The sequence below is a fragment of the Orbicella faveolata genome, unplaced genomic scaffold (genome assembly GCF_042242905.1).
Source record: "Orbicella faveolata isolate gen_17 unplaced genomic scaffold, um_ofav_v1 contig_2, whole genome shotgun sequence".
In the NCBI taxonomy this organism is placed as follows: Eukaryota; Metazoa; Cnidaria; class Anthozoa; order Scleractinia; family Merulinidae; genus Orbicella; species Orbicella faveolata.
In genome coordinates this window covers 3,270,325-3,298,232 of record NW_028301547.1, presented here as the reverse complement: position 1 = coordinate 3,298,232, position 27,908 = coordinate 3,270,325, and the positions used below count along the sequence as shown (strand labels likewise).

The following is a 27,908-nucleotide window of genomic DNA, read 5'->3' as shown; positions in this document are numbered from 1 at the left end:
ATTAAATTACTGAAATCACAATTTTTTGGAGGTATCTTAGTTACTTGGAAACGTATTAGGTAAAATGCATTTGATAGCCCATTTTCCTCGATCAGAGTCACTAACAAACAAAAATGTATTGTAAAAAAAAGTTGTGTGTATTGTATTGTCCGGCACGGAGCCTATCCAACGCGTTCTGTTAGCTAGGGAAAACTCTATATCCCGCGATTCTTTTGGCAAGCACCAAGAATTTGAGGTGAGTCAGCGTTATATTGTCACAGTGGATACTCTCTCTACGCATGTTCAGAAAACGTACACTTATGCGAACGTACGCGCACAATCAAACTGGCAGCCCAGAACGTAATTAAGTCATCGGAAAGCGAAAAAATAAAAAAGATCGAGTCTCCCATAACTTATGGTAAAACCCTGATACGTCAAACTTCCAAGGGGGCAGGGAACTGCCTTGGGTCTAGAAATCAAGGGTGTTTGGGTATTTTAAGAGCTGCGCCCGTTGTCGGGGGAGCTTAAGGTAACTTCCGCATACGAGCAGAACTTGGTCATTTCACGTAATGGGGAGCTCAAGTAACGACGACGACGATGCCGAGGACGACGCCTTGTTAAAAAGGAATTTATATTTTACAACCGAAATTCGCGATTGTCTAGATCTGTTCGGTACGCCAATGGCTCTAAACACGTGCTTGAGCTAAATATGCAACGACGGCGTTCAGTTCCAAATGGAAATACGAAAAATTAGCCGTCGTCGTCCACGTTCCGTAGACGACGCAGAGCTTGGTCATTTCACGTTGTTGTTTTGCAGAGGACGGCAAAGAAATGCACAAGGGATTTATAATGCACGTGCACAGCTATTGTTTTGCTTATTAAACCTTGTGTTTAGTGACGTTCTCGTTGACGTCGTCATCGTGGTTTGCTTAAGCTCCCTTATGTCGCGGTGCCATGTTCGTTGTGGCCATTAGTGAGCTTAAGCAAACTACGACGGCAACGCCAACAAGAACGTCACCAGACAAAATTCAGGGAAAATTATAATGAGCGGAACAATAGCTGTGTACGTGCGTTATAAATCTTTGTATGATTTGGTAACCGTCCTCTGCAAACTCCGACAACGTGAACTGACCAAGTTCTGCGTATTTTGGAGAACGTGGGGCACGACAAATAAGTTTTCGGTTTTCTTCTGAAATTGATCGCTGGCGATACATCTTTAGTTTGAGTGGGGTTTACGCCGCTCGTCGTACTGAGCAGATCTAGATAAATTGCGAAATTCCAATGTAAAATATAAATCCACTTTTTACTAGGTGTTGTCCTCGGGGTCACCGTCGTTATTTAAGCTCCCTAATATTAAAATGCCCACAGCAGTCGCGCCACTACATGCACAACGACACGACAGACACATCCTTTACAATGACCACAAACCCCCACAAAACCCGACAACGACATCTACAACGGCTCCGCAATTACCAGAACGCCCACCGAGCCGAAAAAACCCTGATGCTCTCGCAGGCTGCTTTTAATACTTCCGTCACAATTGCCGACAAGCATTACAACGTAAAAACCTGTCAATGGAAACAATAGTTTGTTTACGGCAAAATACACCAGAAAGGTAGTCATAGGACGAACAGGAAGTTTAAGGGAAAATAATAAAAGTTTTAAAGATAGGATGATAAATGTCATCCTAACTACGAGGCGAGTCTATAGCTCCTTTGAAAGTGCTATGACGCAATTTATCATCAGTAACAGGCCATAATCATAAATATCTGGGGTCAAGTTGATGTTATAAATTCCCTTCCAATAAGCATCCGTTCATTCACACGAGTTGCACAAAAACGAGGCCAGATAACGTCCAGCCTCGTCCTAGTGCATTTCGTCACAAGAATGCTCGGCCATTTTTTCTCTGACACTGGAAAATTCTAACAAACTCCCTGGAGAGTTTTACCCCTCAATTCCGCCCAGCCAAAGAAATGAAGACGTTTATATTCGCAACGGAGGAAAATCTTACTTTTCTTTCACGGCTATTTTGACCGCTTTTCAGGGATAGTTCTTTGTTAATTTTAATAATTAGAGAAAGACTTTTGTCGTCATGGTCCGTTTATCGGCTTCGACAGATAAACTGACAGGTTGCTGACGGATTTCTACCCGCCTTGTTATGGGTTTTATCGAGTCCCTGAAGAACATCAAGGTTTCACCGGGTCTTTTGGAGAAGGATATATGAAATAAATTCAAATTAAAGCTGTCAGTCAAATGTCATTACATAGAGTCATGTTTCACCAAACCACCTGATATAAATTTTACTGTCACTTTTCAATAATTTCCCCGATTTCAATTAAATTGAGCATTACAAACAATGCTCTCTGTGTGATTAACTTTTCACTCTTGGCAAATTTACGCTGTTGCGCAAAAATGCGTGCGTCAATTTCACGCGCTTACGCAAGGACTATCCTTCTCCAATTTCTCACGCGATTCGTTTATTCACCAGGACGTTTTACGTTTTATTCAAGTAATTTTTTTTAGTGTAGTTGTTAAAATTAACACAAATCACTTGTCATGTCACAGCAGCTGGTACAACAAACACGTTGATGCAAAAGTGAGCAAAATTATCCTTAAAGGTAATTACTATTGTTAGAAAGTCAGTATTCACAGAAATTGCTTGTTATTTATAATATTTTACGTATAAAGTGCTTTTGAGAGGAAAGCATAACTGGTTAGCATTAGGAGTGAAAATGTTGGAAATCGGAATTATGCATCGAACTAAAAATTTATACACTGGTTGAAATTTTACTCTAATTTTGGTCTTCTGCTTAAATGTTAATGAACATCTATGTGTGGTACGTGGGGACACAATTCAAACAGTGAAATACTTTGTTTTGTAAAGGAAACAAAAAATACAGTGTGAAAATAGTATTTTATTGTGAATTTGCACTCAACATGGTTTAATTTTTTCAATGTTTTCGAGCTGTAGTAACATTCAATTACCCAGAAAAGAAAATAATCTTTCAAAAAGCTAGCTTGAATTACACAACTAAACGAAGCATTTGTACATATATGTATATACTGCATTTTCGTGACGATCAGTTTACTTTTGCCAAAATGTCAATGTTTTTGCTGAAGTTAATTTGAAAGGCCCCTAACTTAAACCTTTCAAGAGCAATTCCAAGTGCTGTGAAGCCTTCAAATTTCCTGAAGTTTCATTTCAGCTGAATGACGTCTAGTTTCGCAATTTGAAAACTCACGGAAAACTTTTGCAGTAGAAGCTTCTGTGTTCAGACGAGGTCTAACTTCAATCGATCGCAGAAAGCTAAAAGGAAAGCATTGTTGGAGTAAGCTCCTAGCAGCCTGACGAAAGTCTCTTCTATAGAAAGAGTACAAGAAAGGATTGACAGACGATTGGATAAAGAGAAAAACCAAAGAGATCTTCTCGAGAAGGGCCAGGCCTTTGGTGTGGAGCATTTTAAATAAAAACAAAAAATTAAGCAAGCATCGAGGAAACCAACAAACCAGAAATATTAGGACGACAACTAAGCAGGCAATTGTCTTTCGGCTGCCCTCTTTCGGTTTCAAGTTCCCTTGGCCGTAACTTCTTTCACACTGTACTTTTCGATGTTGATTTCTTATGGCTTTTGTAATCATGATATTCACAATAAACAAAACCGCCATTGGTAAAATTATCAGCGTTGATACTACGACCATGTCAAAGATAGATTCACTGAGTGATCCGTCTCTAAGAAAATCTACATTTACAGCGTTCAATATGGGTTTTATAAAGGAAAAAGGGACGGGTAATAGCCAAATTATCAACAAACAAACAACGACCGTGCGCGGGGTCATTTTACACTGATAAAGAAGGGGCTGAAAGACCGCTAAATATCGGTCATAAGTGATCCCAAGCAGACTGAGGACGGACGCTAACCAAACGTAGTCCTTCACGGCGTCTAAGAGTCGGCAAGTTCCTTCATCAACGATACGCTGCAAAATGAAATCCTTGGAGCAGTTTGTACAGAAGGCCCCTGGAACGACCAAAGTGGCGACGAAGATATCAGCGAATCCATGACTCACCAGAAATATGTTCATATAGCACCGTCGAAGCTTTGGAGTAGCCAGGAACACTGCACAGCAAAACGCATTTCCAACGAAAATAGCTACTCCCAGAACAACGTAAACGATTAAAAATGCTTCGTCTAACAGTCTACTGCAATGATATTCGTTGGTGTTGCCCGCGGGAAGCTCAAGATTAGAAGAGTTTGCTTTCTCATGCTCTGAAGCCATTTGAGTTGGAGCCACGAAAATGAAAAATACACTTCTTGGCCGTTGTGTCTATTGCCGGGTTTTCTTGTTCTTTGATGAAAAAAATGGTAACAATCGAGATAATTTTCTACTGTTGCACCGCTAGCTGTCACCGGCGTAAACAGGTGGTCTGCTTTGCGGGACGGTGTTTATTTGTTTAGCGCGCAACTCTAACTAGGGATAGCAACTCTCAATTAATTCAATTCATTTACGCTGCTGTTGATCAAACAGCCAATAATGTAAGCTAAAACTTTATTCAAATTCGCTTGTCTTCTTATTTCGCTTAAATAGCAAAATTAAACAGAGCAAACTTTAGTTTGACATTAGTGAAATTAATATAATTCTGCTAACAATTCTCTTTAGATTTTGGTTTTAAATCATCACCTCGTTTCCTTCAAATTGACATCTATTATTTATCAAGGACGAATTTCCAAAAGCCATACCGGGTTAGAGGTTTTGTAGTCGTTGAAATTAATATCAGAAGAAACCGAAATATTAAAAAAAAATTTAATTTTGGCGATATCGGGCGAAAAATGACCTAGTAATGTTATCCTTTCGTATTGCGTGTTGCTAAAAACAGAGGTAAGCTGTTCAAATGCTAACACCCAGTCCTTGTTGGCAAAATTAAAAATGGACAGATTCCAACTGGCTCGGAGTGAATAACACATTGTAATAACAGCCTGGCACAGTTTCTAGTTAACGTTTCGCTGGTTCTTCTCACGTATTTCATTAATTATTTCATTCCTAATAACATAACACGTTGATTAATAAAGGAAAATATGGCAGTGTCATGTGAATTTTCTCTTGGACCTTTCTTCGCAGAGGATGATGGTACAAAATGTTAATTTTCAGTTTGACTTATTTGAGCACTGTTTTTTTTTTTTTCGGGTTTGCATAGTGGAAGGTATTCTAAGAGTTTAAAGATCTTGAGATGTCAAAAAAAATATACAAAAGGCTTTGAAATGCAAACGTATTTTGATATTAAATATTAATTTTAAGTCAGCTAGAAACTTAAAACAAACCTTGGTGAAACCTCGATATAGAATATATATAAGATGCTATAGTCTGGCTAACTCTTTCAAGTTAAGCATATTACATCTCAGGTCCGTAGCCGGTATGGCGCAAAAATCTCACTTTTAAAACTCGAAATACCTTAAATTTGTACGGAGCGTGTGTTTTCTGTCATTAATAATTCTGCGGATGTCTAAAATGCAGGAATGGTAAAGATTCTGTGTTTTGAGTATATTTGATCGCCCTTTAGACCAAATATTTTCAAGTTTTAATTAAGTAAAAATAATAAATACTCTCTTTAAGATGTTTTTTGAAGATATTAACCGATGATAAGTCTGTGGATTTGAACTTAATGAACTGGGAAAAATGAAAATTTAATGAGAATTTACAATTATAATTCTAAGTTAATAATTAACAGGGAAACATTGAAAGAAAAAGGCTATCCCCAACGGAACCCGAAGTTTTCACATGTAGAGCAAACTGTATGCAGCATGACTCAACAGTTCACGGTTAAAAAAAATTAAAAATTCATTACAAAACAATAATAATAAAAATCCAGATTACAGCTAATTTGTACCTCTGTTATATTTCATCCCATTTCAATAACCAAAACATAGTATCAGTAATCATTTCAGTGAGTCAGTAAGTCTAATCTGTTAAAAAAAAAAAATTCAAATACTTTGTTTTAGTAACTTGCTCTGTTTTCACGAGCTTATTTTCGTATAAGTCCGTATGGAGGAAGACATATCGATCATCCGAAGCACTCGAAACGCAAAGACACGAAACAGCGACTAAACAAGTTCCGTAGTCTTTAGATCATACGAAAACATGGCTGGTATTTAAATGATCACCAGTCCTGATCTCAATAGAACCTTTCGTCAAACTACAAATTGTAACAGTAAAATCTGATGGATTATTTTTATGTATAAATCACCTCATCGCTAGAAATCTTGTTAATTTACAAACTTTCGCTTTTCGTTAACTCCACAAAAAAAAACAATGTTCCTTGCCGAATGAACAGAATGCAAACTAGAGCTCAAAATTACAACTGAAACTAACAGCCTCAGCATCTTTGATGGACACGTTTAAGAAAAGACAAAAATAGCAACACTTAGAACTACTCGAATTCAAGAGCTTGCTAAGACCAAAAGCACATGCTATGGGCTAAATAAAGCTGCAGTATGTGGGAGTACATCATTAACAGGAGAACAGCCCTTAAAAAGATGAAAACTCGAAGTGTCAGTTATTCAGCTATGTTCATAAAAGTAATTGGCACAAGCACGGTATATCAGCTATTTACAGACTCTTTGAGGGTTCTTCTAAGATTTAAAATCACTTCGGCAAATCCTCAAGACTTTAAGGAAATAAAACCTTTTGTATTACTTGTGACGATCACCCATTTATGTCTTTCAAGGAGTGCACTTTGTATTCATAGTATTCTTATAGAAGACAAGTAGCAGGATCTTAAGGGTGGAGGCGGAACAACACAAAAGCTTTAACTGTGTGCATGCTTGAATAATTAAGGGGAAAAAGGACTAAAAACTAAAATCAAAAATGTAGATTAAAAATAGATAAGACCAAATGTCTGTACTTACTTGCACTAGCTTCTGTAGCTTTCATCTGATAACAAATAGTCATGACAATTGTACGAGATTAAAGTTAAATTTAAAAAGACGCAAACGCAATATAAATATTGACATTGCTATTACACTACAGAAAGAAAAGAACAACATATCAAATCCCGTTGCTTTTTGTTGCTCTCTTTTATTTTCAATTTACCTTTAAAATGTGGGTGAGTTGCTCGACCTTTTTAATTATTCTTATCAACAACCAAAAAAAGCCACGGAGCTTTATTAAATTTACAAAGTTAAAGAAAAGTATCTGCCAGTTCAACTTGCTGAACAGCGAAAGATTCTCTCACACGTTAAAAGAAGTAACGTAGAGATTGAAGAAAATCTATATCACAAATATTAAAACGAAATCAGACTTGGCGCAATTAATTCTACACTTTCCGTGTGCATCGGTCAGATTATTTGCCGGATGTTGACTTTGCTCACAAAAGAGTCCATTTGGTACAAAGACAAAAAGATAAAAGATTCCAGGAAACCTAAGACGCTATGAAACTTGCGTTTAAAGTGGGTTCTTAGTTGGAGGTTGCAGTAATTTGATCGAAAGCCATTATGATGCTAGTACTGAAAACTTCCCTTTAGGCTTTCCTTATCGCATTCCCAAGGAGCCACCTTGTCATCGTTCGATCAGAGAGCAAACAAATAGAAGCAAACAGTCTGCGAGGAGGCGTACTTGATAAATTCGACATACAGATAAGTAGTCAGATAAAAATGAACGTTTCTCATGGTAGGACAGCTACTGATGTTTCATCGTCCGCGAAAGGGCTTTGCACTGGTTGTAAATATTCACTGACTCGGTACTGTTGGTGGATCAGAGAGCTGAAGGGCTTCACGTTTGGGTCCAATATACTCAACTTACTGGCTATCTCTGTCGACCGACACGAGGCCTTTTTCAACTCTCTCCGTTATGCCTCTAACATGACGAGAAAGAGGGTGGCTTACATCCTGACAGCAGTTTAGTGAATACCAGTTTTTGTAACGGACGCGAGAAATATTTGGCAACACATGCAGTAAATTTGAAGAGCAAGCATGGCACATAGACAAAATTTACACAAATATTCTCATGTTCATTTTTGTCATCATTCCCTTCTTTTTATTGTTGGCAATTAATTTTAGAGTTCTGCACGTTATTAAGAAAAAAGGTTCAACGAATCCTAGCGCTAATTCCTCCAATCCACACAGACGTGCAGTAAACAATGTTAGAAAAGTCAAAGGTAATTTGGCGTGTGTCGTTGTAGTTTTAGTATCTGTGTTATGTTGGCTTCCTCGTGTCTTTCATAACATTTCTCTTCTCTTTCCCCGCGAGGATTTAGTCAGTCCAATACTTATTCAGTTGTCCCTGTTTTTTCTGTTCCTTCAATCGTCATTGAATCCATTTATTTACTCGTTTTACCGAGCGGAGTTTCGGTAGGCTGCCATTCGTTTACTGGGTTGTAAAAACTCCTCAGATGATGTAATCTCAATCGTTATGGTTTCAACCCGTAAACTAACAAAATAGTGGTTTAATGAAGAGGGATGTCATGTTTGGTGGTTGTAAATAGATTGATATAAACCTCACAAAGTAGAAATTAGAAATAGAGAACGAGGTTTTGATGTATTATTCACGTTTTTAGGGCGAAGAAACGAAAACTTTCCATAAAGAAGACGGCGACAGCTTTAAAATCAGTTTTGTTCTCAGAATTTTAGATAAATTCAAATTGATTAAATACGGAAAAAAATGAGTCGCGATCAATGCCTTTTTTAAGAAAAAAAATATGTAGGTCTGGTACATAAAAAAAAATAATAAATCACTGTATTTAGAGAGGAAGCTATATCAGCCGGTGGTTTTCACGCTGGTCCTCTTTCCTGATCGAATTGGAATTTGGAGATGTCGGTTTTCGTGGAGGGAGGAAAACCGGAGATTTCGGAGAAAAACCCTCGGAGTAAGGCGAGAACCAACAACAAACTCAACCCACATATGGCACCGGGCCGTAGATCGAACGCGAGCCACATTGGTAGAAGGCGAGCACCCTCACCACTGCGCCATCCCTGCACCTTATAAATATTCCAAAACAGAAAAGATTACTCAGATATCAATTCTTAGTTGGGCAAAGTTTGCTTGCATGGTGCTCCGTCATTTTGCCTTACCTATAAACTATTTATTGCCAGAAAAACTTATTATATTATGTCTTTCTTTCCGGCTTTATTATTATAGCTGATAATATCATCTTTATTCGCTCTCTCTTTAAAAGCACAATGTGCCATCTAATTGTTTACAATTCTTAGACCAATAGTGTAAAGCTCAGCTATTGGTGGAGTGTTTAGTTTCAATAGCCCTTAAGTGCCCAGTTTTGAATTACAATTGACAACTTGACAATATTGGTTTCAGCCGTATCAGCTGTCATTGCCATTAGCTCTATTTCAATTCAAAATGCGATTGGCCACAAATTTGGCGGGAAAACCGCTATAAACACCTGCTGGCTGGAAAATCAAGCCGGCCGTTATCACGACGCATGCGTTGTTGTTCAATTCCCTACGTTTCCTTCCTTTAGAGGCCCTGATGCCTGCAAGTATACTGTTTGATGTTAGGCTATGCGTTGCTGAAGTAAAAACATCGGTTAAAACTGATTGAAATTACACGATGGGTAATAGTCATACCTTTCGAATTTGAACGTATTCGAAGTATTTAACTTGTTCAAAACGAAATTTATCTATGGATGTGAGTTCTACGAGGACACTAATCGAAAAAGGACCTAAATGCTGACGACACCAAAAGAGCACAATGAAAGTGTCTCGTGCAACTGGAAAGTGACCAATTGACTAAAACTGTTACAATAGTAGACCTGACAAAACCTGTCCGCTGACAGAACATTTACTGTGGTTTCTTTAACGAGCAGCTGAGGGCTCAGTGTTCTACCTTCTCATAAACTACATGATTGTCTTCTACTCCAGCTCAAATTCGGTCTACTGACGCTCCTTCCCGTCCTCCTTTATATCGTTACGAATCCAGAAATCGCTATACTAAGCCCACTGTCTGATAAACCCGACTCTCTAGTGCGCCCCAGATAGTCCCTCCTGAAGTACTTCAAATTTTCAATAAACTCTCCTTTCTATCAAACCCTTTATTTCCCACGATGGTAAGGCGAGATAACTTTATGAACAGGAAAACAGGTTTTTTTTTTTCAAGGTAACTGTCTGGTTTGAAAATCGAAATAAGCCCCGCCATCTCCAACCAGAGTTTTATCAAACCATTGCAACAACGGCAATGAGCCAATGATACCTAGCAAAACAACATTTGTGAGCAGTATACGAATGGCTGTGTAGACGCGCCATCTTGGTTCTTCGCCGTCCTCTGCAAAACAGCAACATATTACATGACCAAATATTGCAAGGCTTGGAGAGCACGAACCTGAAGACGAAGAAATTTGAATGTTCCGAATTCGAATTGAGCGATCTGTTTACACGTTTATCTGCATAGCATCGACACTGGGTTACATAACATAAAATAAACGTTGTCAAGGGCTCAAAGCTTTTTATCGTCTTTTAGTTTCGTTCCCTCGCAGAACTCTGATTACGCGGAGAAAGACGTAGGTAAGTCTGTGTCAAACGTCAGCCACTTATCGTTGCTTTCTTTGCAATAACGACAGGTCTATTTAAGTTTTTTAACCGGAAAAACCCGATGTCCCCATGGAAATCTTGATCATTTCCATCGTTTAAAAAGTCAAGCATTAAAATTACGGACCAATGTTATACAGAGTGCAAAATGGTCGAAAATGGCATGGAATGGTGTATACTGAAAAGGTGGGCGCAACTATACGTTCGGTAACTTCAAAGAAAGGAAACCCTCGCGAAAGTTCCGAACGTCACGGTGTCTGTCGCTGTGAGTGAAGAGTTACCGTTTTTCATCAACACATTGCTCTTGTGAAGCTAAAAGAAATACGAGTTTTTTCTATAGCTGTGTGTACAGTTACACTCTCTAAGTGGCAAACATGTTTATGATCTGAGTTACAGACCGTGTGTGCTTGTACAAAAGGATAAGTTATTTTCTACGTTAAAATCAACACCGCTAGCTGGACGATTTATTTTGAAAAATTTTACTGTATAATTTGCAAATTTTATCTAATACTTTTAAACAAGAATGATTAAATCCTAAATGCTGATATCGGATTTCCTAAAAAGCCGACAAGAGATACCTAAATGAAAATACAAAAATAAAGAAAACAAAAAGCCTTTTAGCTTCAGCGCTTTTTACTTTATTATTTTTTAAGCAAAGCTACGTTGAAAAGACGGAAGATTCTCCTAAGAGAATCGTCTTTAATTTTCTTCTAACCCGAAGTTGAAAAAAGACAAATTCAGTAAAGACGTTCATTTTTCCAGCTGCCGTTAAAATTTCGATTTCCGGTTCTTTCTCGTGATGAGTCAAGGGTTTAATTAAAATAGGATTTTATAACAGCATTAGAAACTTTTGATTAAACTTTATCCGAGGAAAAACAACCAAACATACGTGATCTTTTTGTTTTCCAATTTCTTTAACAAATATATCTGACAGTTCGGGCAAAGTCCATCTTGCGAACATGATTTAAACCATGTTTTCAATTGTATTTTATCAAATATCTGGCTGCGAACTAGTTAAGATGTGAAAGCGGGCTCTTTCCGATAATTAGACAATCACACTCACATCAAAATGAAGCAAAAAGATCAGGGCATTTCATTGGCTAAAAAACGAGATAGTGTGACGTGTAATGCGACTGACACCATTATTTACCCAGTCAAATTGAAAGAGCACGCACAGTCGCCTCTCCTAGCCAAGCGGAGCAGATAATTTCTCCTCTGATCAAAATGGAGGATTCTAAAACTGTTGAACCAAGTCAAACCATTCCTCTTTGCAACGAAACTTTGGAAATGGTTTTCTGGATTCTTTATGGCAGCGCTGGCGTTGTAATATTGACAGGGAATCTCTTTACGTTCCTTGTCTTTGTCACAACGAAACGGCTTCGACGAAGCTACATGAACATTTTCTTAGTTAGCTTGGCAGTGGCTGATATAATGATGGCAGTACTCGTTGTTCCTGGGTACGCTGCTTTCTGTAACGGCAGCTGCAGCTATGCCGTGTCCAAGTACTGCTGGTTGATGGCTGGTCTGAAAGACATTGCCTTCGCAGGAACAGTATTAAATTTAGCTGCGATATCGTATGACAGATTTCTCGCGGTGCTGCGGCCCTTACGCTACCAAATCTACATGACTAAGAGAAGCGTCAGCTGCATTTTGATAGGGGTCTGGGGCCTGAGTTCCATCATCGCGCTCATACGTAACGCCTGGCTTCACACGAAGCCCGCAGAAGAGGCGCATAAAATAGACAAGATTTACAACAGCATATTGATCTTCACCTTCGCCTTACTACCCATCCTTGTCATCCTTGGGGTAAACGTGAGGATCATTCAGGCGATACGGCGACAAGATCGACGCGTGGGCCAAGAGAGAAACAGTGTGAGAGGAATAACAACGGTGGAAAGAGAGGCACGGCTAGAAATAACTAAAGCCAAGAAAGGAACCATCTCTTGTGTTTTAGTAGTTTTTGTTTTTCTCTTTAGCTGGCTGCCATTGGCTTTCGTGAATTTTAGTTTCGTGTTTGGCAGGGCTGATTTAGTCGGTGACGTTTTAGTGAAGATTGCCTGGTTGTGTCTGTTTGTGCAATCGTCGGCCAATCCGTTTATTTATTCGTTTTACAGATCGGATTTTAGGCAAGCCGGTCTTGCCTTGATATTTCGGCGTGAATCTACAAGATCAAGAAGAGTTACCACTACATCGCTTAACGATCTCAATGCTTAATTAATAATAACTGACACCTGCAGAGAGACTACGTGTACTCTTGAGAAAAAGTTTCCAAGATTCACTAATCATTCCGAATTCACCGACATTAAAAACAGCCGGATTCGAAAGCGATATTATTCGACTTAATTCTCAACTGCAGATGTGAAGAAATGTTTCCCTACCTACCTCGCCAAAACAAGACGAAGTCTAGAACGGGATCCATTTTATAGAGAATTCCAGTTAGAGCCGGAAAGAAAGTTAGAATTTTTAAAAATAAAAAAGCTGAAGTCTTCCGCTGGTGTCAGCAGCAACTATCCAACTGTCAAAGATCTTCAAGTAAAATAAAAGACTGTCGGAAAATGTCACGGGTTTGTTAAAAGTCCGGATGACAGCCCACAGTGAAAATTTTGGGCATGCATACAGAAACAGTCAGCTATACGTAACTTTTAACTCAAAAGTTTAATACGGAATCCACCAGAAGTTCGAATAACAAGTGGACAAAAACTTTGTATCAAGATTATTTACATCGTATTGCAAACTTCTGTGCGACTGTTTTAAATATCTTCTAAAAAAAATCATTTCTAGCAACACGAAACGTCGAAAACAAATGTTTAACTTCGTATGAAACACTTAAAAGTAATGGTGAAATTTTACCTGTAATTGCACAATTTCTCTGAACTTTGAAATTTATTTTCTCTCGTTCCCATGGGAAATTGTTTCCGGTGTTATTTCAGGCAACTATTTATATCTTTAGCTTTAAGAAAATGTAAAAAGGACTGTACAATACTTAAAATTATTCTGGTACCAGATTTTTGCCCACCAATTGCTCGATTTTCTATCGGATTTCGACTCAGTTAAAAGTTCGGAAAACACTCCTCTTAATGTGAACATTTTGTACATACACACAACCTGACAGTCAGTTACGTAACTGAGGTCTTCCCTGGCTTCTTCTTCTTCTTTTTTTTTTTTTCTTATTTTCGTTCATGTTTACTGGCAAAAACAACGAGTTTGAAGAGTAGTTCAACATACTAAGTATTCACCCAGGTTTATTCTTTTCGCACTTAACAAAGTTGATAATAAGAATATTTAAGAAGATTTGGTAACTTTAGTGGCTCCACCATGACTAAAAAACATCAAGCAATATTATGGCAAGATTTGAATTAACAATCTGAGAGTTTAAAAACTCTCAGGCTCCGTTCGCACTACGCCGGGGAAATTGGAAAACGGGGTGTTTACTCTGAAAAAGCATCAAATGTTTTCCGTCCACACTACGCCGGAGAAATTTGAAAACGCAACAATCAGCGGTCATTTTGGATTTGTGTTTGAGGAAACCTCTGGCAAGGAAATCACATGCTTGCCGTGACATCATCGTTTTCAAAAAGCTGCGTTTTCAAACCGTGTTCCGCCCACACTAAAACGCAAAGCTAGCGTTTTCAAATTCTTCCGGTTCGAAGAGCGTTTTCGAAAAGTTCCGTTACGTTTTCGGATTAGTGTGGACGGTAGGCCTAACAGTGGAAATAAAAGATGAGTTTTCAGATTTCTCCGGTGTAGTGTGGACGGGGTTTCAATTAAATAATTAAAAGGTATTCGCCCAGGTCTTAACAAAGTCATTATTAGAATATTTGAGAAAATTGCTGTAACTCTATTGCCTCCACAATGATTAAAAAACATCGACCAATATTACGGCAAGATTCGAGTTAACAATATTTCCATTTTAAAACTCTCAATTAACAAAGTTGGCAGTGAAAATATTGAGGAAATTTCAGTAACTTTAACAGTTCCGCAATGATTAAAAAACATCGACCAGTATTATGGTAAGATTGGAATTGGCAATCTTTCCACTAAACACTCAATTAAACAAAGGTATTCACCCAGGTTTTATACTATTTGGGCTTAACAAAATTGTTAATAAGAATATTTAAGAAAAATACACTAACTTCAGTGGCTCCACAATGATTAGAAAACATTGACGAATATCAGAGTAAGATTCGAATCAATAATTTTTTCATAAACTCTGCAATTAAACTCCCCCTCTGAACTTGAAAGCATTCCCTCTTTCAATATTGGCTTCTCTATTCTGTTCTTCCACATCTTCCGTATTGGTGGCCATATATCCTATCTATACAAAGAATGGGTTTGTTTTGAGAGAAACACGAAGTGTTTCTTTGGTTTAGAGTAAACTTTAATCCAATAAAAATTAGCGCCTCAACACAAAAAAGCGTCCTGCCTCCAATAAAGTAGCTGCCTTTCTTTGTGTTAATAAAAAATTAATAAACTTTTTAGACGCTAAATCGATTAAGCCATGCCAGATTGGTCTCCTGGGAGAGACAAAATATTATAACCATTACACGCCTTAGGGCTTTCTCCCCAACTGGCGCCAGAAGGTTTAAAACACACAACAGAGTTCCGCAAAAATGTGGCAAACTGCCCTGCAATACGCACTTAACTCAACTTAAAATCAAAATGTTTACTGTACATGAAAGCCAACGGAAAGAAATTTAAAACGAGTGCCAGCAACAAGATCACCAGTGTTTACTTCATGTATATTTCTCAATTAAAATTTAATGGTCTTGCGCAAACATCATCAGCATTTAAAACAGAATATATGAAATTCATATATTTGAACTGCGGAATAGATATTTTATTAAAAGAAAGACCATCGCAGTTTAATTCACAACTTAAGTAGCTGTGAAATAGCCTTAAAAATGTCTAGCCTTAAACGGGTAATGAATTATCCCCCCGCAATATTGGATAGTGAGTATGGCTCGTGGCACCATTTGATTGGTTAACCACAAAAAAAACAACTGGACCTTAGTGGGTAAATTACGGGTTTTAAAAGCATCTTGCAAATTGAAAGACAAGGAAGTGTTTCCTAAGAATGAAGGTTCTGATATTTTTTGGAACAAGATTCAAGGCACATTCAGGTGAGGTTAAGGTTTTGTAGAGTGTAAGAGGTTTTGAATTTGCAAGGCTATGTAACGAGGAATACTTTAATCTTTTCAGTGTGTTTCGCTTGAAAAATAAAACATGCTCCTTCCGAGAAATACTCAGCTAAACGTTAATATTTATTGCCTAAACTTTTACAATCTCTAACTTATCTTCTCACAATTAAAACCAAGTAAAATGGAGATCGAACAAAAATTATCCTGCGTTATTACTGAATAGTTTTCTTTGCGTGACGATGTTAACGGTTAAAATTAATGAGCCCACAAAATATTTACTGATCCTTAAACTTTGAAAGTCAGAAGAGCTGTACTAAGCATGGAGGGTCCGAACTTGAACACAGCAACCTCTGATTTTATAAAACTCCAACGAGATACGCAGCAGACGTTCATGGAGAAATTTTAAAAGAAAAGATGAACGAACAGAATTGAATACAGCCGGCTGTGTAGAATAGATTTTCGAATTTTGCAGACCTTAAAAAAGTAAATAAATGTAAGTTGATAACGTTTTTAACAAAGACTCAGTGAAGAGAAACACATTTTTCTTGAATTTTTTCTTCAGCAGTTGACATGTTTAAAAGTTCCGCACCTTGTCACGGAACGTATAAATAATTGAACCTTAGCGCAGTTTTAAAAAATTCCGCAACTGAAAATGGATGGGTTTTTCGTATTTTAAGGTCATTCTTTAATATAATAATGATAATAAGTTTTAGATCGTAATGTGTACAAAGAAACCTAAAGGAGTTTACGGTTTGGGTTAACAAATGTATTCTAACACTGAGCTACTTTCCTAATCACTGTGCGTGCGCAGCGCAGTTGAGCGTTTGCCGCACAACACTACAAGAATATATTAAATGTTCTTCAATAGACGAATGTGAAATTGCTTAGCTTAATTTATTTCTTCGCTGACGCAGGCAGTCCGTCCTTCAAATTCCCTATGTCTTTAATTAATAAACGTAAACTTATTCATGTAAAATTAGGCGACAGCGGAATTGTGCCTTTGGAATGAATTGGGTTGTCAAGACAGAAGTTCATAACAACACCTGTCTCTTTTTGAGAGCACTCCACGACCGCCAAGCTTTTACAGGACACAAGCAACTCTCCAACGACGTGAAAAGGAGTTAAATTACATAAATTATTCAAACCTGTACAGAAAAGTAAATTGATAACACTGTGTGCACAGGTAAACCAATATACAAAGAGAATGAAAGATAGCAAAGACCTGTAACTATTTTCCATTTGTTAATGTTGGTTTTCGATGCCTTCCGTTGATAACTTATAAAGTTAAACAAGCGATTGACGTAACTTCATAAAAATTGGTGGAAAAAGCGAGATTAATTGTGCGAACAAATCTAAGTTACTTTCATTTCTGCATAATTTCAAGATATACGCCTGATCCATTCGGTTAGTTGTCATTGATGAATACAATGCATGCGTTCAGTATTTGCGAAGGCTGGTGACAACATAAAAACTTGTCACAAGTACTAACGTCAAAATGGCTTTGTCCAAGAACAGGAACATTTCACAAGTGTTCGATATACATGCACCTGATTAATTCAAAACCTTCGGACAATTACGTTTGGGTTTTGGCAGAATTAAAAAGCAAGAAGGCAGTTGAAAACCTTGAAGTATTTTGCGTGACTATCTGCAGTAGTTTCTTCGCCTTTTTACGGCGAATAAGAACAAGCAGCTTGCGTGTTTACGACATTTTTGACTTCATGAAACTTATACAGAAAAAGCGGCGACACAGCACAATACAGATGGGAAACTACACCTGCAGTACGTCAACAGAAATCTTGTTTTTCATTTCATTCGGCGTTATTGGGGTTCTCATCTTCACAGGTAATCTTTTCGCCTGTGTTGTGTTCCTGACCACCGAGAAACTTCGCCGAAGCAAGATGAACGTATTCCTGGTCAGCCTCGCCACGTGGGACATACTTATGTCCGTGCTCGTTGTTCCATTTTATGCCGTGTACTGCGGCCGCGGGTGTGAGTACTCTCTCCGTAGTTACTGCTGGCTGATGAGAGGAGCAAAGGACTGCGTTAAAATAGGTACAACCTTAAATCTCTACGCTATCACCTACGACCGCTACAACGCGGTTTTACGGCCGCTTCAGTACGGCTCCACAATCACTCCGAAAAGAGTAACCTCCATGCTTGCTGGGGTTTGGTGTTTGCCGATGATATTGGCGAGTATTCGGAACTTTTGGCAACATAATGGATCGGACAGTCGCTTTGCTAACAAACTCTACGACAGTATCATTGTACTTGGTTTTGTCGTTTTGCTGGTCGTTCTCATGTTGATAACAAACGTGAAAATTATGAGAGCGATAAGAAAGCAAGCTGACCGTGAGAAAAGAGACTTCCAGTTGTCGCGTCAAATGCGCAAAGGGACGTTTGCGTGCGTAATAGTCGTTCTTGTTTTTGTCTTTTGTTGGCTTCCACGCGCCGTTTATAACTTCAGTTACATCGTTAATCCCCCAGGGTTGGCAAGTCCATTGTTTTTCAGAATTTGCTTCCTGTCTTTATTCATTCAATCTTCCCTTAATCCCTTGATTTATTGGTTCTACAGAGCAGAGTTCAGACGGGCGGCGTTTCGTTTATTACGATGCCAATGTGTAGTTAAAAGAGCGGAGTCGGTGCTGTCAGCTTTTCGAACTGTGTCCTTTCTTTCAGACACCGCGCCGCAGGTGCAAGGTGAGGCAGGGTTCGCAGGACCGACCTGTTTCGGAGACGGATCGGGTAAAAGTCACTCCAAGCCAAGCGTTTATCTGACTTCATATAAAATGACCGCGCAACAATAAACAAAAAATAAAAGCCTTGTACGTGATCAAGGCCCTTTGCTATTATGTAACAAAAAAAGTAAAAATAAGTGAGTCATAAGAATCATAAAAATAGTACATTTATTGTTTCCTTAAAACAGTTTATGGGGATAAACAACGAAACAGTGAGCTTCGCTTAACTGAAGCATACACATAAGCAATCAGTGTGTATTAATTTCCTCAGCTTTAAAACAAGTTATAGGACATATTTTATAAGAGAGTTATTGTTACACAAGTTTAATTTAAAAGCAACAATAAAAGCAACTAAACTGCCCTTGAAAAAACTGGTCTTTCTTTTTCGCAAGACGTAAAGTTCAACGCTGATTGTAACTAATTCAGCCTGTTGGAGCTATTTCACACACAGGGCTCATAAGAACGACCTCGAGAAAACAAGAACCTGTCTTACAACGTTTTGCAGTTCAAAAAGAATAAGTATTATTCTTTTAAATTTATATTTTGGCAGATATCTTTCTTTGATTTAATACCCCGCGAAGTAAAGTGAGGAAGTCATCTCCATAATCAGTTGTTAACACAGATGAAACTGACAAGAAACTTGGTTCAATTTCAACAAAACACAGCAAGAAGATCACCACAGTGTGTGAGGTTACATAACGCCGTGAATTCAACAGTGAAAATGTGAGAAAATGGTGTGCAGTAATCTTCGATACAACTTAACTAATACATTTTTGCCATCTCGCACAACTTGATTTCATCAATTGCTTTTTCATACGTTCCGCCCCGGAAAACTCTAAACTGATATCAATTTCTCGGCTGAATAAATGTCAACCAAAACAAGCAAAAGCCCTTAAATACTGGTCATGCGGTCTGGATAAAACAGTTGTAATTGTTTCAGGATAGGTCGTAGGCCGGCATTGATCTCGTTAGTTTAGTTGGAGGAAAGAAAAGGATAGTTCAAAATGGCCAGCAAGTGCCCGTGGTCTGGATATAAACAAAGTGGAGCGCACGGCTAACCAATAATATCGCGCGATTCAATACATCTGCACCGGCACGAGGGCAGCGGAAAAATAAACCAGTGCAGTTAACAACCCACGCGTCAGTGTCAACATGTCAGAGAAAGATTGGCTTTAAAACACCGAAGGCAGTCATTTGGTTTATTCCGCTTCACATAGGAATTTGTTTAAGGTGAGATAGACCGCTTGAAAAAATTTGAAGCTGATTCCGAAAGAAAACAGACGAAGAGAGCCGCATGCACAGTACCAAGAAAAGGTATATTTTTTGCAGCTGTTTTTTTTTTTTTTTTCAAAATTTCATCTTTCCATTAAAATAAACCTATTTTAGCCCTGTCTCCTAGTTGACGCTTAGCTCCATTAAAAATCCACTATTAGGAAAGGCTTTCATTTGCCAAAAAGTTTAAATGACAACACTATCTATTTATTGAAAATCTTTTTCTTATTTTAAAGCAAATATATGTACATACATTCATGTGCTGCCATGATTTCGACAAATATTTGCCAAATTTTGCAATGTACACTCTGTGACAAACAGTTTACTCATAAGTTCACATTACAAATCTACATTCGTTTCTCTGGTACATCACAGAGTTATGTTTGGCTTTTTCTGTTCACAAGGAAACTCGGCTAAGGAACACATTACTTTAAAAATATTAAATGAGACAAAAAACAGCCAAAAGCATTGGCAGTGCCATTTAAAGAAATTTTAATGGTTGACTGTTAACCTCCCATCCAGCAAATAGATTAAACCTGGAGGCGCTCTCGGTCGCGTTTGAAACCTGGTTAGAAGTTAAAACGACATCACAAGCTACTTTGTAATTGCCGTCAATATTTCAACAAATGGTAAAGTCTAAAAACGTTCTCCAGCTAAGAATATATAAAAAGCACAAGCTTTGGACTATCTCAACTACAGTCTTCAACGGGCGAAATGATAAAAATTCGCTAAAATTCTAAAATATTTATCAAATAAAGAAGCCTAAGCCGTGTTTTACACTGTGATAAAACACGACGGGCATTTGAGAACACGAGGGAAATGTAGAAAACACGAGCCGCAGGCGAGTGTTTTCTACATTTCTCTAGTGTTTTCAAATGTCCGGAGTGTGATATCAGAGTGTAATACACGGCGTAGGCTTCTTCATTTGCTTTCTGATATAGAGGTAATGTGGCGAAAAACAATAAAAGACGCTTTTTCTATGTTTTATACTCTGATAAAACATGGTTTTTTTGACCAATCAGGGCGCGCGCAGGGTCCTATCTGCATTAAAAAGTGTGATAAAATACAACGGAATAAAATACGATAGAATACAACGGAATAAAGTTATGGAATTAAGCTAAAAAAATTTTGTTCAAAAGAATGCTATATTGTCATGGGAGTGGACAAGAGTTATTGCCCGCGTTGGAGACAGTGAAAAGCTTATGTTTTTTAAATAATTTAGCCGGAGAACGCTTTTACATTTTGCCATGAGTCATTCTGGCTGCGGTCTTCTTTATTTTCCTTCAAGTTCAACAAATACTTGTCACATTTAATTCATAACACAAGATCTTATGTAACTTAAACTCTAGCTTTGATTTACATTGCAAATCTACATTAATATTAGTTTTTCTGGAAAAAGAACTCTCTAAGCACAGTGCATGCTTATAAATCTTCTCTATGATCAGTGAATTCAACGTCACATTTTTGTTATAACTCGATTGATTGAGCGAGATCGTGTGTTTCTTTTGATTTACTAAGCTGTTTTGACTCCGCTAAAGGGTAAACTCTACTTGCAGATCTTTTGCGCCGTCTTACAAGCCTCAAGGCGGCTCTCCTAAATTCAGACCTGTAGAACGAATAAATGAAAGGATTTGCAGAAGACTGCAAAAAGAGACAAAAGAAAGCAAGCCTGAAAAACAAAGGGCTCGCTAATCCTGGAGGTCTGATGATATAACTCAGGTTGTACACAATTCTCGGAAGCCAGCAGATCATAAACACAAACACTACTAAGATACAAGCCCTTGTGCCCTTTCTTCGCTTCGTTTTCTCCATCTTGGTCCTCCAAGCCGTTCTTCTACTTTGTTCGGTGAGTTCTCTTTCGTTGTGCTTTTTAATAGCTCTCATAACCGTTACGTTAACAGCTAAAAGCCCCAAAATCGCAAAGATGACGAAAACCACAATGATAACAGTGTCGTATAGCTTGTTAGCATAACGCAGTTCGTCGCTTTTCTTTGTGTGGTTCCACACGTTTCTGATTCCTGCTACCACAGCGGGCAGCGTCCAAACTCCCGCCAAAATAGCGGTTACCCGCCGCTTGGTCATTTTCGCGCCATAATGAAGCGGTCGAACCACTGCTAAATATCGATCGTATGTGATAGCACAGATGTTAAAAGTCGTTGCAATAAGGACACAATCTTTTGCTTTTCTAAACAGCCAACAATGCTGAGTGAGGGAATACTCGCAACCTCGGCTACAGAATACAGCGTAAAATGGAACAACAAAGATTGCCATTAGCACGTCCCAAAACGCAAGGCTCACAAGAAACACATTCATGAAGCTCTTTCGAAGACGTTTCGATGTCAGGAAAACTACACAGGTGAAGCCATTTCCGATGAAAATTGTGATCCCTATTAAAGAATACAAGACACAGAAAGCGAGTTCAATTGTTCTGATACAAAAACCATCTGTCTTCGTGTTTTCATTCTCAGCGTCGTCAAAGTCAACGAGGTTTGCCAATTTGGTGGCATTGGACCGCATATCTTCCATTTTAAATATCTTATTAAACTTATCGGCTGAAGATATTGACGGTGGTAGGTTTTCACTCGATACTGAATAACTATCGTTTCGCCTTTTGCAGGTTGAACAAACCGGTTATTTTGGAAGTATTTGTTCAGAAAATGTTTAAGTAATAAAAATCACAGCCTAACGTAATATTTGCCAAACGTAAGCCATGATTGGCCGTTTGCAGGACGTTTCGGATGTGTTTACGTCATAGTATTGCTCAAACATGCCACTATATTGCTGAAAACATCAATCACTTCATTCGAGGTCGACTGGATCACGTGACAGTGATGCACCAGCTTTTACCTCCAACTTTTCATTGGACCTAACTACTAATAGCCTTATTCAGCTGTATGGCAAAGTAAAGTTATTATGAGCCCAGAAATAGAAACAGCAACAATATATAGCAATAAAATAAGGCATACGTGCTTCTGTCAAGACCTCGTTATAGCAGAAATTACCGTCTGAGTTAAAACAGTCATAAGATCGCATTTCAGTCGTGCTTAAAAGCACTGTAACCTTAAAAGCTTTCAGCACGTTGACCTCGAGGTTACCAAAATCAGGGTTCCATTTGCCTTAAGATCCATCAAAAAGGAAAATAAGTGAAATGATTATGCTATGAAACAGTCTAAAGGACAATAATATTTCCCGGGAATTTACGGTTAAAACCTCGGAAAAAAACTCAAGTTCATTATTCCTGTTACCATAGAAACCAACATTAATAAATGTAATACATGTAAAGCTTTTCATTTCTACACCGAAGTAGAGTTTCCTATTCGTCTTCTGTCGCTTATGTTTCTATATTTTCACGGATGCAATGTTGACTTTTATACAAAAAGCGACTGAATTACGTCATCCTACTTCTACAACAGACAGAATTTTATTTAATGAAACACAAGCAATTGTCTTTAAATAATACTGAATTCGTAGTTCCAGTTTTGACGGGTAGAATCAACACGAAAATAACTCTGTTTATTTCGAAAGACTGAAATCCTTGATTCGTTACTTTATTTCAATATTAAGATTGCATAATAATTGCTCACACGTTTGTACCAAACTCCCTTATCGCCAAATCTGAATTGGAATCTAAGAGTTATTGAACCGGCGCCTGGTTTCTCGTAGGAATTCTATCTTTTGTACTTTATGTCAGGTTGTGACAGACTTCAGAGACAACTCAAATCAGTGACCGAAACAAATTTACAACACTGCAGCCCACGCAATAAATTCGGTTTCCAAGTTACGCCACCTCGATTGATTCAATCAAAGCGTTACCGACATCATGTCCAATTAGTGACATCCTGTTTGCTACGTTTTCCTGACGACAATCTATTAAATTGGTCTTGTTCATCATTCCGGCTTTAGCAATTGCGCCTTGTCAAGTTATCGTTAGGAAAAAGGACGTTTTAACAGATCTTTTCCACTCAGACCTGGTTTATTCCTAAGCAACCGAACAATATACAAAAAACAGTTCCGATTTTGTTCTGTCCTTGATATTGCATCGATTGCAAACCAGTTTAGTCAGTAACCGTGAATTCGAAAATGGCAAACGAAAAGCAAAGCTGAGGTTTCCTATGTAGACAAACATATTCCTAAATTTAACAGTAGAGAACTTAAAAGATCTGTGTATTCATGAATTCAGAAATTAGCCTTTTTGCCTGTGAGTAAATACTTGTTCCGATCTGGCGGAAGGAGATGTTCACTGACATCACACAATTGTGACTTTTCAACCTGTCATTACGATCTTTGTTTCTGGGTCTAAAATAATCGAGAAGAAAAAATCTCCCTTGCACTGGGCATCATAGCAGAAGTTTAATTTTGTCGCACAATGTTGACTAATATTTAAGAGAAACACGATGTTCTAGAAACGTGTAAATCGGTGTCGCCCACTGAATTTGTTATCAACTAACATAGATAAATAAATATCAGCCTCAAGCAGGTATCTGTTGTAAATAGACAAGCCGAAACTAAATGGCAATTTTATACCTGACTTAGGTGGCGTTTTCTAGAATAACTGAGGTAACTTGCGTATTGAGCAGTTTTGCAAAATATCGCTGATGCATTTACCACCGAGAAAAGTCAAAGAATTGACCATATTTCACCATTCTCAACATCAAGGGGCAACTTAGCGAGGAAATTATCCACTTGCTTTTGTTTTTCATGATATATTGTTTCTCATTTAGCGATTTGGTTTAATGTCGACATGAATATGTCTCATTACGGGAAGTCTAGTACATAGATTTGACGCTCAGGAGAGATAAGCAATTAATTTCGATATTTTATTGTAGGAAAATGGAGAGTAAATGTACGAAAATCTTTTTTTTTTTTTTAATATCGTCATTTGTTACAACACAACAATGCTTGCCAATCTTCCTGTCTATAAATCAGTTTTAAACTATTCTTTTGGTTTTACCTGCGTTAACAAAACACGTTTCCCTTCGTTTAAATATAAGTCCAAAAATAAAATTTCAATTATTGAATCGCTGAGTCAAAATCTGGTGACCGAAAACAGGTAAATCACCTCGACATGACGTCTCTAAAAACTAAAATTAAATACAACAAAACGAAATCTTAGTTGACTTAGCTTTTCATTGAGTCGCTTTCTGCGGTTTCTTCGGGTTAACAAAAGAAAAGCAGGAACTCTAAAAATTGCTATGTCTTAGGAGACTTTCCTTTAAGAATTTTAAAACCGCTTTTCATCGCGTGCCTTAAAGACAAACAGCTTCCCACGGATGGAAGCAACTCTTTTGTATTTCCTAACAACCACGATTAAACATTCAGTTTTGGACAATAGCAAGAGGGGAATGAACAATGCTTTCTTGTCTAACGTGGTACAAAGATAAGGAAAATAACATGGTTTATTATGGTGCCAAGTAGGTGAGATAATAGCAAATGATTGCTAGTTCCCCTCGAGTGATGTTGATATCTCATTAGGAATCTGAATACAGAGAAGTTATCCACATCCGTATGTATATTGCCAGGCATTGGCTAATGACAAAATCCATTAACGTCAAATCCCACTGATACACCTGGTAATTGCACACGTAAAATATAAGCGAAGCCTAAACCACGTTTGCTGTTATTATCTTATTCCACTAGATCATTGGCAAGTCAAATTCACCTTCAACAAGAGAAACCTATGGAGAATTTCACATCGAACAACACTTCCATGGATTCTAACATCTCGACGCGCACCGAAACGACAAATTGTGACGAGACATTACAACAAATCTTCTGGTTTGTAAACGGAGTCCTAGCATTGATCATCTTGACAGGAAATGCGTTCACCTGTGCGATCTTTCTCTCCACTAAGCAGCTTCGACAACAGTACATGAACACGTTTCTTGTCAGTTTGGCCGTGAGTGACATCCTAATGGCCGTCATGGTTGTACCGGGTTACACGTCATTTTGCGCGGGATGCAAGTACCTCTCTACCGACACGTGCTGGATTCTAGCGCAGACTAAAGACTTGGTCTTCAGTTCGTCGTTTTTCAGTTTGTTGGCCATCACGTACGACAGGTACTTGGCCGTTCTGTGTCCTCTGCAGTACGGCTGTAGAATGACGAGGAACAAAGTGACTTGCATGGTTCTTGCCATCTGGATTTTACCTGCCCTGATCGCCTCTGCGAGGAACATCTGGTGGCTTACGATGCCAGAGGAAGATGCCAAGGCTATCAACAAAGTTTATAACGTTATTTTAGTCTTCCTTCTTGTCATGTTGCCGGCAATGATCATGGCTCTTGTCAACGCACTGATCGTTCGTGCCATTCAAACACAGAAAAGAAAGACGTTACCCTTGAGGGAACTCAGCTCTGTAAATCAAGAAATCTCTGGCGAGGAAACGCGCGCCGAAACATCAAGGAAAAGGAGGGGAACCATCGCTTGCGTTGCGGTTGTCCTGGTGTTTGTGTTGTCATGGATTCCTCGTTCCGTTTACAACTTTGCCTTCGTGTTTGGTCGAGCGGATCTAGTCACCCCACTCTTGGTGAAGCTATCGATGTTTTTCCTCCTTCTGCAGTCGTGCGTAAATCCATTGATATACTCATTTTATAGGGCGGATTTTCGACAAGCCGCGAAACGACTGCTTAAACACAGCAAATAGTATCGAGGATTTGTTGAAAAAACAACATTCACTTCTTCAAAACGAACTATCGGTCAAAATTTCCCGTAGGAAATGTAACATCACTACCCGTAAGCCTTCTGCCTTTCGTAAAAGGCAGAGAGCAACAATTAAGGGTTTTTAAAATAACTTTAATCAGTGGAAACACCTTCTTGAGAGATTATCGCATTATCATTCATGTAGTACACAGGGTAACAAGAAAAAAAAACGCTGGGTTTTCTTTTTGCCTCGAGCATCAGCGTACTGATTCCTAACTGTTAATGTACTAAGGCGCTGAGATACACACCAGAAAAGTCCAGCATTATCAGAGAGCATTTCAATGAAGAATAACTTCCGTGAAAAATCGCAACAATTTTTATGTAAGAACCTGAGAACAAGGATCAATCCAAGCAAACTAATATTTATTTAACTCATGTTTCTGTCAATTTGCTTAAAGCCATGAGCCAATTAAATTGCTTTACTGCTATTGGAAAAATTAGAATATGATGACGTTAAATCAAGTTTTATTAAATAGTCGGTGGAAATATAGAATTAAGTTTTCAAATCTCAAACAGTTATGTTTTCTGCTAGACACTGTCTATAACGAATGAAGTGTGTATTCAACAATAACAAGCAATTATCCAACAAATGTTGTGATTCGTCAATGGCAAACTAATATTATTCCCTCGATGACGTAGGTGGAGGTAAATAATTGATAGGTGAGACATTGGCAATTCACGATATTTGCCTGATATCCGTGGTCAATAATTAATTCATTATTCGAACTTGTTTTGAACATTTTTGTTAATAACAGACGCAAACGTAGTTAGAGAGACGTGCTTTGATAATTTTGTGTTCCTGTTAGAAAAGAATAGTAACATGGTGTATAATAATGTATTTTTAGCAAAGCACCAAACATGAATGTACAAACTCTAAACCAGTGAATACGACGAAAAAAAGATCACAATGATTAAAAGATTGAATCAACTTTACACGCCTGGATTCTGGGTTCTTAGCTTAGGAAATCAGTCAGTGGCTTAGAATACTGAGTGGTCTCCTAGCAACTCGCCATTTCCAATTTTAATCTATTCAACGAAAGCGAATACATCTCCTCGATTCTACACTAGCTTCGTAAAAAGACACATTGACACCTTAATTAATTCGGAATTTTTTGATCCCCGTCAACGATAACAGTTCACTATAGCACAAGAAAAGAGAGGCTTTTGCAATTTAGGATGCCGCAGTTATTTATTATGAATGTAATTCACTCAACAAGTCTGATATGTAGACATCATGTAAACCTTGTTGATATTTCGGGCTTTTACCATCTACGTGGGAAAGAGATTTTCACATGATTGTATAGAACGGTCCCTGCAGGCAGCAAGATAATGAACATGAACAGTTTTCAACTAGCCGTGTTGGATCTACTCATCAATCATGATGAGGAACAACAATGCATAATTCATACATCCTTGTAAATAATCATGGACAACTTATCACAAAATTGTATTATTTATATTAGAAGATTTTAAACTTTGACTGTTCCAAGGCCCTAGAGGTCGCAAGTGAGTCTGCTTCGCATTTCTATGATAACGCCTTATGGCTAAATTAATAAATTGTA

The 27,908-nt window shown here is 38.1% G+C and overlaps 5 protein-coding genes and 1 pseudogene across 5 annotated transcripts; 4 read left to right on the top strand and 2 right to left on the bottom strand.

Annotated features, from left to right (window-relative positions):
- The first annotated feature begins 33 nt into the window (after positions 1-33).
- Positions 34-27,279, top strand: LOC110058350 (adenosine receptor A2a-like). Its single transcript, XM_020764995.2, has 2 exons — positions 34-235; positions 25,288-27,279. Exon 2 carries the CDS (start codon positions 25,328-25,330, stop codon positions 26,288-26,290), a length of 963 nt encoding a protein of 320 aa, XP_020620654.1. The 5' UTR covers positions 34-235; positions 25,288-25,327; the 3' UTR covers positions 26,291-27,279.
- On the bottom strand, positions 2,875-4,416 carry LOC149111623 (histamine H2 receptor-like). The gene has a single exon (XM_089290149.1). The coding sequence runs from the start codon at positions 4,252-4,254 to the stop codon at positions 3,160-3,162; it is 1,095 nt and encodes a 364-aa protein (XP_089146275.1). The 5' UTR covers positions 4,255-4,416; the 3' UTR covers positions 2,875-3,159.
- On the top strand, positions 6,444-8,970 carry LOC110058451 (adenosine receptor A2a-like; annotated as a pseudogene).
- LOC110058349 (dopamine receptor D5-like) lies at positions 11,233-15,370 on the top strand. The gene has a single exon (XM_020764994.2). It carries the CDS (start codon positions 11,730-11,732, stop codon positions 12,717-12,719), a length of 990 nt encoding a protein of 329 aa, XP_020620653.1. The 5' UTR covers positions 11,233-11,729; the 3' UTR covers positions 12,720-15,370.
- Positions 16,443-18,749, top strand: LOC110058347 (histamine H2 receptor-like). The gene has a single exon (XM_020764991.2). It carries the CDS (start codon positions 17,185-17,187, stop codon positions 18,445-18,447), a length of 1,263 nt encoding a protein of 420 aa, XP_020620650.1. The 5' UTR covers positions 16,443-17,184; the 3' UTR covers positions 18,448-18,749.
- Positions 20,124-22,275, bottom strand: LOC110058348 (octopamine receptor beta-2R-like). The gene has a single exon (XM_020764992.2). It carries the CDS (start codon positions 22,174-22,176, stop codon positions 21,118-21,120), a length of 1,059 nt encoding a protein of 352 aa, XP_020620651.1. The 5' UTR covers positions 22,177-22,275; the 3' UTR covers positions 20,124-21,117.
- Positions 27,280-27,908: the final 629 nt, after the last annotated feature.